This window comes from Bufo gargarizans, chromosome 4 (genome assembly GCF_014858855.1).
Source record: "Bufo gargarizans isolate SCDJY-AF-19 chromosome 4, ASM1485885v1, whole genome shotgun sequence".
NCBI lineage: Eukaryota > Metazoa > Chordata > Amphibia > Anura > Bufonidae > Bufo > Bufo gargarizans.
In genome coordinates this window covers 339852264-339869273 of record NC_058083.1, presented here as the reverse complement: position 1 = coordinate 339869273, position 17010 = coordinate 339852264, and the positions used below count along the sequence as shown (strand labels likewise).

The following is a 17010-nucleotide window of genomic DNA, read 5'->3' as shown; positions in this document are numbered from 1 at the left end:
CATGGTGTGTTCAATAAAAACATGGTAACATTTAATTATTTGTGTGTTATTAGTTTACGCAGACTGAGATTGTCTATTGTTGTGACTTAGATGCAGATCAGATCACATTTTATGACCAATTCGGGCAGAAATCCATATAATTCCAAAGGGTTCACATACTTTTTCTTGCAACTGTATGTCCTCACAGTCTAATTTAGGCATCCTCAAACGACGGCCCTCCAGCTGTTGTAAAACCACAACTCCCACAATGCCCTCCTGTAGGCTGATACCTGTGGGCTGTTCGGGCATGCTGGGAGTGGTAGTTTTGCAACACCTGGAGGGCCGCAGTTTGAGGATGCCTGGTCTAATTCCCTTGGTTAGCTTCAAACCAGACTTCAGTTGCATAGTGAATATATCCAGACAACCAAGAAAAGAATATAGAGCAACCAAAAATCATATGTACCCTAAACTAGTACCAACAAAACTGCCACCCTATCCCGTAGTTTCTAAAATGGGGTCACTTTTTTGGAGTTTCTACTCTAGGGGTGCATCAGGGGGGCTTCAAATGGGACATGGTGTCGAAAAAACCAGTCCAGCAAAATCTGCCTTCCAAAAACCGTATGGCATTCCTTTCCTTCTGCGCCCTGCCGTGTGCCCATACAGCAGTTTACGACCACATATAGGGTGTTTCTTTAAACTACAGAATCAGGGCATTAAATAATGAGTTTTGTTTGGCTGTTAACCCTTGCTTTGTAACTGGAAAAAAAATATTAAAATGGAAAATCTGCCAAAAAAGTGAAATTTTAAAATTGTATCTCTATTTTCCATTAAATCTTGTGCAACGCCTAAAGGGTTAACACAGTTTTTAATATCAGTTTTGAATACCTTGAGGGGTGTAGTTTCTTAGATGGGGTGACTTTTATGGAGTTTCTACTCTAGGGGTGCATCAGGGGGGCTTCAAATGGGACATGGTGTAAATAAACCAGTCCAGCAAAATCTGCCTTCCAAAAACCATACGGCGCACCTTTCACTCTACGCCCCGCTGTGTGGCCGTATAGTAGTTTACGGCCACATATGGGGTGTTTCTGTAAACGGCAGTCAGGGCCATAAAGATACAGTCTTGTTTGGCTGTTAACCCTTGCTTTGTTAGTGGAAAAAATGTGTTAAAATTGAAAATTAGGCAAAAAAATTAAATTCTCAAATTTCATCCCCATATGCCAATAACTCTTGTGCAACACCTAAAGGGTTAACGAAGTTTGTAAAATCAGTTTTGAATACCTTGAGGGGTGTAGTTTATAGAATGGGGTCATTTTTGGGTGGTTTCTATTATGTAAGCCTCGCAAAGTGACTTCAGACCTGTAGTGGTCCCAAAAAATTGGGTTTTTGTAAATTTCTAAAAAAAAATCAAGATTTGCTTCTAAAATTCTAAGCCTTGTAACATCCCCAAAAAATAAAATATCATTTCCAAAATAATTCAAACATGAAGTAGACATACAGGGAATGTAAAGTCATCACAATTTTTGGGGGTATTACTATGTATTACAGAAGTAGAGAAACTGAAACTTTGAAATTTGCTAATTTTTCAAAAATTTGGGTAAATTTGGTATTTTTTAATGCAAAAAAAATAATATTTTTTTTTTACTTCATTTTACCAGTGTCATGAAGTACAATATGTGATGAAAAAACTATCTTAGAATGGCCTGGATAAGTCAAAGCGTTTTAAAGTTATCAGCACTTAAAGTGACACTGGTCAGATTTGCAAAAAATGGCCTGGTCCTTAAGGTGAAATAAGTGTCCCTAAGGGGTTAAAGTGGCAAATGAACTTGGTAAAGGAGGGGGCCTGTCCCTAGGGGATCTATTCTCTTCTCCATTCACACAAAAACAGGTCACATCCCTCGTCCTCCCAACACCGCCAAATTAAATTTAGTGTGTGTACCGATAGAAACTCATGCAACAGGGCATATCTCTCTACACCTCCAAAGACACAGGTAGATCACAAACCCACGTTTTAATGGGAAACGACTATAGGATGCAAATGTGTGTACAGCCATATTGTAACTCACTGCGGTACGTTTGGCTGTCTCACATTTGCACCTAGAGTGTCTATGGGTACACAACTGACAAAACATACAAATAATCAATATATGTACACCGTACTATAGGGTTTCAGGATGGCAAAGGTTTTACATCCCGAACCCTCATAGGAAACTGTGTCCATAAGATCTTTGTGTTCTATCTGGTTCTGGTGTAACTGGTCAGCAAGTCCCTTGACCCTCTGGTACACAGTTCCATGTGGTTGTTGATAACCAGAACCAGAAGAATTTTCACAGGTGTAGAAAGATAGTAGAGAATAGACTTTCCCACCATGAAACCTTGGAGTCCCTTTCTAAGGCATGGAAGATCCCCGTTAATGCTCCAGCTGGATTGTGGCTTAGTTCTCCATTAGAGATGGCCAGTTCGCAGTGTTCACCCGCGAACACATGCGATCTGCCATCTTAACTGACAAGTCCAGCGAGGCACAGGTAAGTCTTTACCTGTGACTGCGCGCAAGTCTGTCTGAAATGAAATGCGTTCTCCGGGTGCAGGCAGTTCCGAGAACAGCCTCCAGGGGCCGTTCTCGGAAGTGCCTGCTCCTGAAGACCGCATTTCGAACACTGGGAACTGGCCATCAATGTTCTCCATCTCTTGAAGACCTCTGAGAATTGAATCTTCTTCGCTGAAGTCTAACAAGAGTTGCTAGAGCCAACTGCCAAAACCGAGTGGGATCCTCTGGAGTCTGCCGAGGGTGTCAGGGCGGATTGCAAGTCTCTTCTCTGGTGTCATATGGGTCTTTTCTTCTGCTCCATAGTGAACACACCTAGGACAGAAGAAAATACCATGCACTCCTGGGGGATTTATCCCCTCACGGTGCAATTAATTGCCAAATCCCAGCACCAATACCTTTGACCCAAGAATAGAGAAAGGTATTGGGCTGACCTTCATTTCACAGGACCCCTCGTTTTCTCAGCACTGGTGTCTGAACACCCAACTATCAGAGGATCGTGTCCTCTGCTTCACATCCGTCTGTACCAACAGATAAGGATGGCCACCCTTATAGGTTAAGATATCCGAGGGGAGCTGTGGATGAAACACCAACTTTTTCTTGATGGTCTAGCATCCTTGCCCCACTCATGTGCACCCAGGCTGATTTTCCCCCTGTCATGCTGTCTTGTGGAGGCCAGCAGAATCCATTGCATAAGTCCCGCCTAGACTCTTTAGGACTCCACAACACACAAACACAGGCCACACTCTGCTGTCAATCATTCTGTGTCCAATCCCCCTCAGAGCTGGGTTACCTGATCGGACTAGATAGTATGTGTACAGTGCAACATTACACCAATGTTGTCTGTCCACCCCAGTATAACACAGCCCTACCGAAAACCTTAAGCCAAACAGTGCTAACTGTAACGATCAGAGACCTTGGTTGCTCATTGTGACATCCCACTTAACCGTGTACCAATGTCACCTGTTCCGCAATCCAAGGTATCATTTCTATCAAAAACAGCAGGGAATGTAAACTACAAAATCAGCAGGGTGAACACATTCGTGCACAAGGACTACCACTATCAACATCAAAAACATACAAACAGATTACAAAAACAACAGTGTAACAAAACGTACAGGGGTGTCAAATATTCCCTAGCCTAGCTTGGCCATTCTAACCCCTCAGCACCTGGTAAGGCATGTGCTGCTGAGAGGTAACCCCTTTATGGCCAAGCTGACTAGACCCCACTGCACGATTAGTTACCTGGCTACTACTATTGGACACATTGCAGTTACTTGCACAAGGGAAATTCCTTGCAATGTGTCCTTTTTTCCCCACACCTGAAGCACCTGTCTTGGCTTCCTGTCCTATGTGCTTTGTTCTTACCTGATTCGCAGTGTTTTGCTATACGACCGAAGCCACCACATGCAAAACATCTAATGTTTGCCTTGCATAGCTTAGGTCTGTCTATATTGCCAACGTGCTCCCTTCTCTTGTACTGTCCATCCTCAGGGATGCACTCTTTACAATATTTCTTTTTCGCAAAGTCAGGGAAAAATTTATGTTAATCTGGAGAGGCTCAAATTTTGGGAGATTTGGCCTGTCACAGACTAATCTCCCCCTTTTTGCCCTGCACAGTGCAAGATTTGTGGAGATTCTGGCCCTGACTTTGAGGAATAAGAAAGGGCCGGCACCATCTTAGCAAAATTGGTGATGACTTGTTGCATGCCAGACATTAGCTGGGATCTTACAGCAATCTCATAGTTCAATTTGGCTCCCGTCACATCAGTAGAGGCAACCTGTTCCTTGAGGGCCTTGATCTCAGCATAGGACTGAGTCAACTGAGCCTCAATTTCCTCCTTCTGCCTCTGCAGCTCTACTAACTGTGACTCTATCCTAGCCACCTGCGTATCTCGATCAACGGTAGACTGTACATTTTCTGCCAGCTGTGTCCACGACTTGGTCTGAATTACTGGCACAGCACTGGCAATGAGTGGTTGGAGGAATTGTCTCCGTTAACCGAGACACCAGCGCAACATGCTTTGGCTTGCAGATGCTAACCTCGAATGTATGAACAAGTTTGACTAGCATCTGAAGCAGTTTGGTTGCCTTATTCAATACTGTCCATTGGTTAACACATAGCTTGTCATAACTACAAGCCTGTGCTAACAAATCGGACCACAGCATTTCTGCTGTCTTGTAAGTGTTGGGGAGGATGGGGTTGAATGTGCTGTGTTTTGCTACGTGTAGCAGTGTGGAGAAGTCCATACTCACTTTTTGATGAGAGGCCATCTTCTTTGGTGCTGTCCTTTCTTGTCCTTTGTGGAGAAGGTCCTTTAGTATCCAGAACGCCTTCTCCCGACCAGCCGGACTTCTGATCAGCTCCAACAGTTATGGTTCTCTTCCAGTGACAGTATGTGACGACTTCTTCTCAGGATGGTTGCAAGTGTTCAGTAGGTGTGCAAGGCAATCAGAAAATCGGTAAAACACAAAAATCTGAAAAATTTTTGGTTCTCTGCTGTAGATATTGCCTTGTGTCTAGATCTGATTGAGAAAACCGCTTTCCCTGTCTGAACTATCAGGCACTGGACGCTGATCGTGTCACACTTGCCTGACTGGTTCACAGCGTAAGTGATTTTCCTCACCAAAAACAAACACAAAAACAAATTCTTTAGAAGTGGGCCTGTCTCGCCAATGTAAAAGGGGATATTAATTATTGATATTTTGGGTTAATATCAATAATTAATATTCATAAATAGGCATGAGTCGTCTATTGATGACTCTGCCTATATATACCTTTTAAAAGAAACTACCTCTGTTGCCTTCAGTTGCATAGTGAATGTCCACCTTTGAATACCGTCTGATTTGTGGGTCGAAAAATTCTATTTTATATCCAAAAGTCTTGGTGTCAGAGCTTAATTTTGTTTTACACGGTTTCACATCTTTTTTTTTTTTTTTTTTAGTTCACACAGTTATAAAATTAAATGGTGTTGACATTCAATTTAACTAGCGCACTTATGTTGATTAACCCCTACCCAACATCGGCAGTACATGTACTCTGTTTAAGGGAGGGAATTTTCTGAATGCATCGTACATGCATGACATGGTGATTGGATAGGCACAATATCTGTGCTCAGACGATTACTGCTGTCACTGACAGTCTGACTCCTGCTGTAAAGTTCAGGATTGGAGTAAATATTACTGACCACAGTGTCTAAGTGGTTTACAGATGGAGGGGCCTCCTTCTGTCTCCTGTTAGACCTGTAGACAGTTTCTATTAAATGATCTGTCTGTAAAACTGGCAAGTATCAGGTGGGAGGTCAGTCATGACAACTGCTAGTGGAGAAAGTTCTGTAGGTGGTGGTGACATGATGGGGTAACATCCTCTAACTTCATGGTAGGGAGTATCAGGGGAGGTCAACCCTCGGATTGGATGAGGAATTGCATGACCTATGTTGCAGCCTTTAAAAGTCTCCTTGGTCTGAGGTCTACTTGGCTACGGTAGGACTGGTCTATGTATATCAGTCATAACATGCCTGAAGTAGGATCTGCAGAGCATAGCATAAACTCTGGCTAAGGGATGGATCCTGGAAGTCTTTGAGGTGTTTAGTTACTTATACTCCTCCCCTCTATTTGGTGGGTGATAAGGTTTCCCCAAAAAAGGCCAAGAATAAGGAGCAAGTGTTCAAGTGAGCTCAAGTGTGAAGAAATTGTCTTCTATATGAAAGAAACCTCTTTGTCAAGGGTCTACAGAGACAATTCTTAAGCAGTACAAACATTTTTTGTTGAGTTAAGAACCCTTCAATGCAATCCTCCCTGGCTGCCCCTCCTATGCAAAACCCTCCCCCAGTGTAAGCATCGTCAAGAAAGAAAAGGAAATTTGACGCTATAGAGGATTCAGGGTCAGAGTCAGACAGCTGTAAGCGTTTATGATATTCTGGAAGGAGGAGACATCTCTCAAACTCTGCAAGAGGCAGAAAAATACAATTTCTACTCAAAATCATGGATGATACTGTATATTACAGACTTTAAACAGTATGTGAAGCCGGAGCAAGAGGTGTCTGTTTAAACTGTACCAAGCTGACCTTACCTGCTCCTCTGGAGGGTGTAACGTCACGCTTTGGTAACCCGTGACCATACTGTGGCAAGGGCTGAGACCTCCTGCTGGGGGTTTTCCTGCAGGATTAGCTTGCCTCCAACCTGGCTGGTTGAGGTGTGACTTTATCCACCTGGGGCCTCCTTGAAGCCTGGACCCCTGGGGCTTCTTCCCTTACTAGATTACAGCAGATGGCTGGGGGGTGAGAACTTGTTTTGCATGTACACTGACTGTGTACATGCCAAAGGGTGAATCAAATGACAATCAGGGCTGCCAATAAATGATAATCCATATTCCTCACAATGATGGATATTAAAGGGTTTCTAGAAATTACGTTATCTAGCTGACTGACATTAGCAATGGGCTAATGTCAGCAGTACATAACAGTGGGCTTTATAAGCCTCTGCCTGCTGCCGTTTTATTAAAATAAACACTTTTAAAATATGCTAATGAGCCTCTAGGTGCTATGAGGGCGTTGCTTCAGCACCTAGCGGCTCGGTCCACTCACCCTTTGGCACGCCCAGGTCCCATTGATTAACTGGCAAGTTCTCCTCTTCGTCCAGTAAATACCGCACATGCGCCATCCCGTTTACTATTAGGCGCAAGTGCAGTAAGTGAAGGACGTGCTCCTGCTGCCAGGCTCACTCACTGCGCCTGCTCCGGCTTCACTCAATGCCCAGGCGCCGGCCCGTTTAGTATTCGACGCCTGCGCAGTGAGTGAAGCAGGCACAGTGAGTGAGGCCGGCAGCAGGCGCACATCCTTCACTCACTGCACCTGCGCCGAATAGTAAACAGGATGGCGCAGGAGCGGGATTTACTGGACGAAGAGGAGAACTTGCCAGTCAATCAACGGGACCTGGGCGCACTCATAGCACCTAGAGGCTCATCAGCATATTTTAAAATTGTTTATTTTAATAAAACGGCAGCAGGCAGAGACTTATAAAGCCCACTGTTATGTACTGCTGACATTAGCCCATCGCTAATGTCAGTCAGCTACATAACGTAATTTCTGAAGTGCAAAAAGATTGATGCAGTATGAAATATTTGCAGATCTTGGAGAAAGAAGGAAACACATTTTCCTGTTCAAGGAAATTTACTAAAATGAAAGGGAACATCCAGAAAATGGGTAGAAATCTCTGGTGAGAGGAGACATACACTTCCATTTGAGGAGGATATTGCTAAAGCCTATGAAAGACTTCTAAAAATTGATTTTCAAGTGGAAATAGTGACCAAGAAAACTATGCTTCCCTTTTAGGTGTGAGGAGTCTTCAAAGACCCCCATAGATTTCAAGCTGAAAAGTCTACACATAAAATCCTAGGAAACTTCCTCAGTTATGTTAAAATCTGGAGTTGCATCCACTTGTGTAGCATAGGTCTATAGAAGAGAGTAGTCTTACTTGCCATTACCACAACAGACCACGGGCTGCATAGCAAACTCCTCAGCAGAAAAATACAGCAAGAATAGAATTTTCTTTAAAAATGTGGTATGGAACTTCAAAAATTGACCTATTTGGTATCACGTTTAAAGGTGAATGTGTGTGTGTGTGTGTGTGTGTGTGTGTGTGTGTGTGTGTGCCAGCTTCAGATATCATGGAAAAACCTCAGACAAAAAGAAATCTCTTCCATAACCCAGACATTGAAGGAAAAAATATTCCTTTTCTTTTTCCCATATCAGCCTCAGATAGCCAAGCGCTTATGTTTGTAATGGGACAACCATTTTAAGCAATAATGGAAGTTTAAAAACATTATTAACTGGTTTCAAGCACTATCTGAAGATTGCAATTTCTCCTCTTTTCTTGGTTCTCAGTTTCTAATACACTGTGAGGGTACGCGTTTCACTGAGAAAAAGCATGAAATTAGTATGCAAGTTGCTGAAGCCAAAGGCCTCCCCAAGCTGAAATATCATCTACTGCCCAGAACAAAAGGATTCTCAGTCACTGTGCAAAGTTTGAGAAATGTAGGTAAGGAAAGCAACTTGCAGATTTACTGTTACTGTGCCAACACAACTATTGACCCTCGTTTATCGAAACTGTCTTGAGGAAACCTGGCCTTTTTAGCCATAGCAACAAATCACAGTGCCGCTTTCATTGTTCCAGAGCTTAATACATGACAGTTGAGCTCTGATTTGTTGGTAGAGGCAATAAGGCAAGTTTTTCCATTGGACCACAAGACGTACTATTATCTGTCAAAATTTACCTTTGCTTGTGTGGTTTTGTTGAAGGAGTTGTCTAAGATAGTTAAATATCTTGGATATTTCCCTAAACGGTGTGAAATAGGAGATGATGGTATACTTGCCTCTTTGTCCAGCACCATTTGCTGCGCAGACAGTTTGGTCCTTCTGACGCTGCTTGTTTATAGACGGCAGCTGTGACATACAGGTATTTGGTGAGTGAATGCTGCAGCCAATCACTGTTCTCAGCTACAGTTATTGACTGCAGCAGTCACGTGCAGTATACTTGCATCTCATGGCTACAGCGAGTCACTGAAGCCGTGGACAGTGATTGGCTTTTGTACACCTGCATGTGACTGTACACGTTTTAGTGACCATGACATGCAAGTTTGCAGTACATGACTGCTGCAGTGAGTCACTGTTCTCAGTGGTATCGCTCAAGGGCTCTGTATAGCGGCTGTGCTTAGTATTGCGCTCTACTCCATTGCAGTGGATGAGACTGAGCGCGTTACCAAGCACAGCGACTATACAATGTACAACGCTGTGCTTGCTAAGCACAGAGAAGGCTGCGATACTCACAGGAGCGTTGGTGCCTTCTCAAACAGCTGATTGGTGGCGATCCAAGGTTTTGGACTCCTCTACATAGCTTTGACGGATCCACCGCCAGCACAGGCGTTAAGACCAACATCTAAAACGCTGGTGTTAATAAATGACCCTCTGTAGGCTACATGTTTACATGATATGCCAAAACATTAATGTTAGTTGTATTCAATCACATTGCAATGTAAGCTAATAAAACAATCTAAACATAATCAAAAAGTAAGAGCGGTAACTGTGCATGTAGCATATCGTTCAGATTATATATTTTTCAACTTTTTGTTCTGTTACAAATTTTATGTTCCTGGGCGTTGCTGGACTCATGTCTTGTTTCTTCCCCTAAAAATCTCATACCAGCCAAACCAGAGACTCCTCCAAAGGAAAGAAGGACCCACTTACAGATGTTTCATAGTTCATGCCCCTCATCCATACTGAGCAAGGTACTGGATGGCTGGATGAGATGCCTTTGATGCAGCTCTGGTAGGAGGGTAGCTGCAAGACACACAGCATGTTTATGGAGCCTTTTTTTCCAGACCATGCTCAAAGGAAAAAGTATACAAATTTAGTTTTCTTTCTTTTGGAGAAGAACTAGGTCAAGACAGTGTATATAGCAATGAATGATAGATACTGGCGGTCCCACTGGCACCTCCCACTCTAAGAACTAGGTCATACAAACAAAACCAGAGACTTTTTCAAGATGGAACATTGAAGCTAGGTCACTTGAGTGAGAAGTAGCGACTTTCTTGAGGTGTGTCTAAGGAACCTCATCCAGCCGCTAGTACACTGATCTATACCGAAGAGGGGCAATAACCCTAACATGGGACTTCCTTCCTTTTGGAGGAGTCTGTGTTTAGCTTGTGTGTTTGTTTCTTTTGGAGAATAACTAATTTGCATATTTTTGTCATCGAGCATTCCTTGAAAGTAAGTCTTCGTATACCAAAATTACAGATGTAGCAATCCATAACTTGGCATGTAGGTACATGTTTGTGTTCCCAATACTTAATTTGCATAATTGGTTAAAGGGAATATGTCACCAGAAAAGTCACTGCTACACCAGGCACAATGCCTTGTATGGTTAGCTCAGCTGAATAGTGTTCTGTTGGTTAATTCTGGGAAAAGTACTGCTACTCCATCTGCAAATGAGCAGTTAAGTGCACCAAGGGTGGGTCCAAGCCACTCTGTGCACCCTTGCTTCTCCTGCTTCCTTTGCCTGCTTCTCCCTCTCCTTCATTGATTGACAGGGCATTGGTGGGATATCAATTATTATCAACATAAAACATTAATGGGTTGTGCAGAATAAGAAAATCTGCCTTCCTTCCTTAACAGGGTTATCCAACCCTTATAATACCCCACCCGAATGCCTGGGCCCCTCACACAGATTGTACTTACCTCACTACCCCGGACCCGCGTTGCTTCTGATGCCTGCACTGCAACTGCTGCCTTGTTAGTTTCACCCACAAAGCGAGGGAGTCTCATCCCTGTTGCGGCCTACTATTGGCTGCCAAGCCCCCCTGGTCGCCAGAAGTTTTGATCCACGAGACAGGGAGATGCAGCAGCGGCCATGCGGGTATCAGAAGCAATGCAGATCCCGGGGAGCGGGGTAAATACAATCTGTTTGAGGGGTCCGAGCATTTGTGGGGCAGTATAGGCATAAACAGCACCACTCTTTTTTGATGGGTTGTGTTGTGGTATTACAGTTCATGTGAAGAGTGGTGCTGTTGAAAATGAAGATGCTTTTTATAATCTGAACTGCCCCTTAAAAGATTTGTCCAGACTTTAAATCTCTCCAAAAGCATGTTGTACCTGTTAAAAAATAAATAATACTAACCGGCTCCCTGGTTCCATTTAGGAAACCTTTGGTCCCTGGCCTGTAAACTTATCGACAGACAGGGTCACATGTACTGCTGCAGTCAGTCACTGGCCTCAGTTGTGACATATCCCCAAGCAGCTTCACCCAGCAGTGATGTGCCACTTGTGTCACAAGTCATTGGCTGCAGAGGTGCATGTGACCTAAGGCTAGAAACCTCTTTTAGGTGATACATTTTATAACGCAAATCCAAACTCTAGACATCACATTAGAAGTGCTCAATGTAACATTAGGAAATTACATTCATTCTAACTCCACCTTGGTTGTATTCTGAATACATTTTATTTGCCAGAATAGCTGCCTTGCACAAAATGCGATCTGACCACCTGCTGCAGTCACATGTAGAAAATAATTAACCTTCGGAAGGATTGGCCACTAATCTGATATGCTGAATTACCAGTTCAACATAATAGTTTAGATGATGAAAATAATTGAATAAAGGAATGGTTGTTGATGAAATCCTAAACAATCCTATTAGAGGACGAGATGAAGCCTGTTAGGATTATCCCAGCATGACTGTTGTCTGCAGTACAAAGTAGGCACAGCTGACCAAGGGTGTGAAAAGTGGTGTTGGCACGATGTCTGGCTGGATCATGACGCAAGGCACTTGTTACAGAATATTACCTGAAGTTTCTAACTATTACCATTATAATTTCCTCTATATTTACATCCTCCCCGCAGGGTATGTTCATCTTACTTTTGTATTTTAAAAGGAGTGACCAGCTCATATTGTCTTTGGAAGCCACAATAATGACTGGCTGTCATTTAGGAGCCACTGAAGAATGTGCTAAAATGCATATTTTTCAGACGGATATATGGTGACCCCCATCAGTGGCCACACCCAAACGTGTAAATACCATAAGAGGCATAACATGTGCCTGCAGTGGTGTCCTCGGGGAGATGGGGTCCAGTCCAGGTTGGTCAAATAACCTTTTCTATTGTTTCTTGAGACCCTAAATCTGAAGTGGTCCCTGGTTATAAATGGTGTACCCCAAATTTCAGTCTGCTGTTATGTAATTTATTAATGATATAGAGGATGGGATTAATACACCAGAAAACTAGCGTATAAAAATATATTCACCAGGCTTGTTGGGCCTTCCTTTCTATAAATTAGGTGGTGTTCCTCTCCTGGCAATCACTTGCTAGCTAGCGGAGGAGACAATACTGTCTAGCGGTTTGCCGATCGTTATTAGACAGCACAATCTGCCACCGGCAAGCTCTGCTTTTTAAGATGAACGAGCAGAGCATTTTAGTTGTTCTCCGGGCAATCTTCGGCAGTATTACACTGCAAGAGGATCGCTAATGAGCATTCATGCAAACATTCGTTAGTGATTATCTGCCAGTGTAATACAGGCTTTAGTTATGAGGAAATATTAAAATAATAAAATGTATTTAGTCCACAGACTGACACACACATTACAACAATTTATGCCAAAAAGCTGGTGTAAATTATAATTGAACTCTCAGAAAACCCCTTTAAATTGCAAGTGTAAGGAAAAATTGTGAAAATGTGAGGAGCTTTGGGAAGAGAAAATATATGGGAAGAAATATTGGAGAATTGTCAGTCGTATCTCTGCACAGTCTGACAATGGCAGCACTGATTGGATAGAGTGAACCTGTGCAGGTACACCCTCCCCCTACTGGTTACCTCCCCTCTGGACCCTTACTGAAGGCTAATAGCAATTAATTCATAACTTCAAGTAGAAATAATAAAGGAATGGCACAACATACAGCCATAAGACAAGATGTTACAGAATTGGCATTACATGGCGAATGCATGGAGCTATTAAAACAGGAATGTCAGGAATGTTGAAAGGTCCTCTTTAAGGATATATCTGTATGGCTCTTCCTGATCTACTTTGGAATCCATGAGGAAGTGGGTGTTCTCTTTAACCCCTTAAGGACAAATTACATAGCTGTACGTCATAGGTCCGATCCCTAAACATGGCGCCCGCTCGTGTGTGCAGCGGGCACCTTAGCTGCGGGGTCTCTGCTATTTTAAACAGCAGAGACCCGCGGCACATGTATGCGATCAGCCATAAGGCTGATGGCATACATCTTACCTTTCAGATGCCGTGGTCAAATGTGACCACGGCATCTGCGCAAACCGGAATCGGAAGTCGCGCGCTTCTGGTCCAGTAACAGCGTTCCCCGGCTGAGATCGGGGGACCTGTTACCTCGATCTAATTGACCGAAACCCCAAGCCGCCTTCAGAGTCAATTAGATGTATATTTCAATACAGGCCACTAGGTGGCAACCTTGTATTCCTATAGTGCAATTGAAGTCTTCAATGATGGCTTTTTAGCCATCACTGAATACTATGGGCATTTGAATGATTGCCAGTCATTGTCACCCAAGGTGACTTAAAAAAAGTAAAAAGTAAAAGAAAAAAAAAAAGTTTTTACAAATATAATAATAAAAATACCTAAAAGTTCAAATCACCTCCCTTTCCTTAAAATAAAAATACTTAACCAATAAAAAAATAAACATCATGGGAATCTCCGTGTGCGAAAATGCCCATACTATTAAAATATAACAATATTAATGGCATACGATAAATGGCGTAGTGGGGAAAAAAATAAAAACATGCAATTTGACATTTTTTGTCACTTCAACTAATAATTTTTTTAATAAAAAGTGATCAAAAAGTCGCACACTTAAAATTGGTATCACTAAAAAGAACAGATCGTCCCACATAAAATGAACCCACACAGAGGGCCGTACGCATAGCTACAGAAAAGTTATAGGGGTCAGAATATGGTTCTGAAAAAAAAATTGTATTAAAACGCAAAAAAAAATAAATTATACAACTGTGGTATCGTTGGAACCATACTGACCTGGAGAATGAAGATAACAGGTCAATTTTACCACATAGTGTACAGTGTAAAAAAATATAAACCTTTACCAGAATTGCGTTTTTTCCCAATTCTACCCCATTTGGAACTTTTTTCCCGCTCACTACTGCATGGTATGCAACCATAAATGGTGCCATTAGAAAGTACAACTTGTCCCGCAAAAAATAAGCCCTCAGGCTATGTGAATGGAAAAATAAAAAAGTTAGGACTATGGGAAGGCAGGGAGTGAAAAACGAAAACTCAAAAATGGAAAATCCCAGGGTCCTTAAGGGGTTAATCAAACTTACAGTAAAATGTGTAGATGCTAAAAAAAAAGAAAACAAAAAAGTATTTATTTGTCATAACATAAATAAAAAATGGGCAAGAAAAAGGAAACCCGCTCCTTAAAGAATTAATGATAGATAATGGTGCCACATCTAAACCTATACATGGGACCTCTTCAATTGTACTATGTCTCTTTACACTGTTTACCCCCTTTCATAGATAAAGGGTGGAGACAACAATCAATAGGGTCACTCCAGCTAATTTTACTGAGAGGATTAGTGGTCAGATGGGGCCCAGGAATACATGAATGAGATATCAATGCTTGCCTATCTTATTAGGCAGCAGCATCCCACTATGTAGCGAATGCAGTCAGAAGATGAAACGCGGATTGAAACAAAGTAGCGGCTTCCTTTTATGACTTGGAGCCGTTACAAGCACTACCCTCACTTGCACTGTTGGTTAGACTGATGAGGCCAGTGGACTCACTATCAGTGTCCCTCACGATCTAACTACAGATAACTTGTTGCTAAAACTCTTCGCCACTAAGCTATTCATCTCCTTGATCTACGTAGGCTTGACGCGTTTCTCCATCAGACAATGTATCATCAGGAGCCAAATCATATGAAATAGTTAGAGATCAGACATGCATTAAGTTTAGCAACGCCGTGCTTGCCATCTCATCTGACCACTTATCCTCTCAGTAAAATTAGTTGGAGTGACCCTATTGATTGTTGTCTCCACCCTTTATCTATGAAAGGGGATAAACAATGTAAAAAGACATAGTACAGTCGGAGAGGTCCCATGTATAGGTTGTTCAGATGTGGCACCATTATCTATTATTAATTCTTTAAGGAGTGGGTTTCCTTTGCTTGCCCATTTTTAATTTATGTCAAATAAAGACTTTTTTGTTTTCATTTTTTAGAGTCTACACATTTTACTGTGAGTTTGATTATACTGTGATGCAAACCTATGTAGTATCCTTAGCTGTAAGTTTTTTGTTCTCTTTAATCACTGTAAGGCCCCTTTCACACGGGCGAGTTTTCCGTGCGGGTGCGATGCGTGAGGTGAACGTATTGCACCCGCACTGAATCCTGACCCATTCATTTCTATGGGGCTGTTCACACGAGCGGTGATTTTCACGCATCACTTGTGCGTTGAGTGAAAATCGCAGCATGTTCTATATTCTGCGTTTTTCACGTAATGCAGGCCCCATATAAATGAATGGGGTTGCGTGAAAATCGCATAGCATCTGCAAGCAAGTGCGGATGCGGTGCGATTTTCACTCATGGTTGCTAGGTGACAGTCTAGTCACTGTATTATTTTCCCTTATAACATGGTTATAAGGGAAAATAATAGCATTCTGAATACAGAATGCATAGTATAATAGTGCTGGAGGGGTTAAAAATTTTTTTAAAAAAATTAACTCACCTTCTCCTCTTGATCGCATAGTTCCCGGTCTCTTTACTTCTTGAATGATGAGCTGAGGGCTAAAGGACCTGTGGTGACGTCAGATCACATGCTCCATCACCACTGTGATGGACCATGTGATTGGAGCATGTGATCTGACGTCACCACAGGTCATTTAGCCCATAGCTCATCATTCAAGAAGTAAAGAGACTGGGAACTACGCGATCAAGAGGAGAAGGTGAGTTCATTTTTATTTATTTTTTTAACCCCTCCAGCACTATTATACTATGCATTCTGTATTCAGAATGCTATTATTTTCCCTTATAACCATGTTATAAGGGAAAATAATACAATCTTCAGAACATCAATCCCAAGCCCGAACTTCTGTGAAGAAGTTCAGGTTTGGGTACCAAACATGGCGATTTTTCTCATGCGAGTGCAAAACGCATTACAATGTTTTGCACTCACGCGGAAAAATCGCACATTTTCCCACAACGCACCCGCCTCTTATCCGGGCCAAAAATAAGACGCCCGTGTGAGAGAGACCTAAGGCTTTCTGTTCAGCTGTAGCTATCATGATCTTAGTGGGACCTAGTATTTAAACTCTCCTTAACCAATAATGAGCCATTACCTCCGAGAAGTAAGTGAAGAAAGTGTGTGGTCATAACCGTTAATTAATAGTATGTTCACCTGCTAACACAAAGTTGGACTTTGTCCCCTTGCACACTTCTCGCATTGACCTAAATAAATCTGCTGTTACCTGCTAGAGAGTTCCTAATAGCGCTATAAGAGCAATCTGTAATAATGTTGATTATCATTTTAACCCCCACAGTGTCTGCAGTGTATGACTCAACCCTCAATTTTAAAAATAATGAAAATCCTACCTTACTCGGGGTATTAAATGGGAAAAAGTACCATGCAGATCTGTATGTAAGGTAAGACAGAGAACTTTGGCATAATGTGCATACAGCGTTATTATCATTATTTATTAATATAATACCATTGACTTTCATAGTGCACAGTATTGGGTAATGCATTGAAGTAGGTACAAAAGACAGTGTGGTACAGACAATTTAAAAACCCTTTTGAGACAAATTAGATGGGAACCCTGTCCATTGTTGATACTATTTAATGAAAAATCCTACCCGTTTGCTTCTGCAGAGTGGGTCAGTTCTTCACCTAGCTGTGGTATTGCTGATTTTGACATAAATCCATCAGAACACTGTTCCAGTTTCTGACTGTGCTTTCTGC

At 42.2% G+C, this 17010-nt stretch overlaps 1 protein-coding gene across 1 annotated transcript in view; it reads left to right on the top strand.

Annotated features, from left to right (window-relative positions):
• AGPAT4 (1-acylglycerol-3-phosphate O-acyltransferase 4) overlaps positions 1-17010 on the top strand; it is a 147635-nt gene that overhangs the window by 113590 nt on the left and 17035 nt on the right. The window contains exons 5-6 of the mRNA XM_044291983.1: positions 8407-8560; positions 16592-16694. Coding sequence (XP_044147918.1) covers positions 8407-8560; positions 16592-16694 — 257 coding nt within the window. The remainder of the gene's footprint in view (positions 1-8406; positions 8561-16591; positions 16695-17010) is intronic.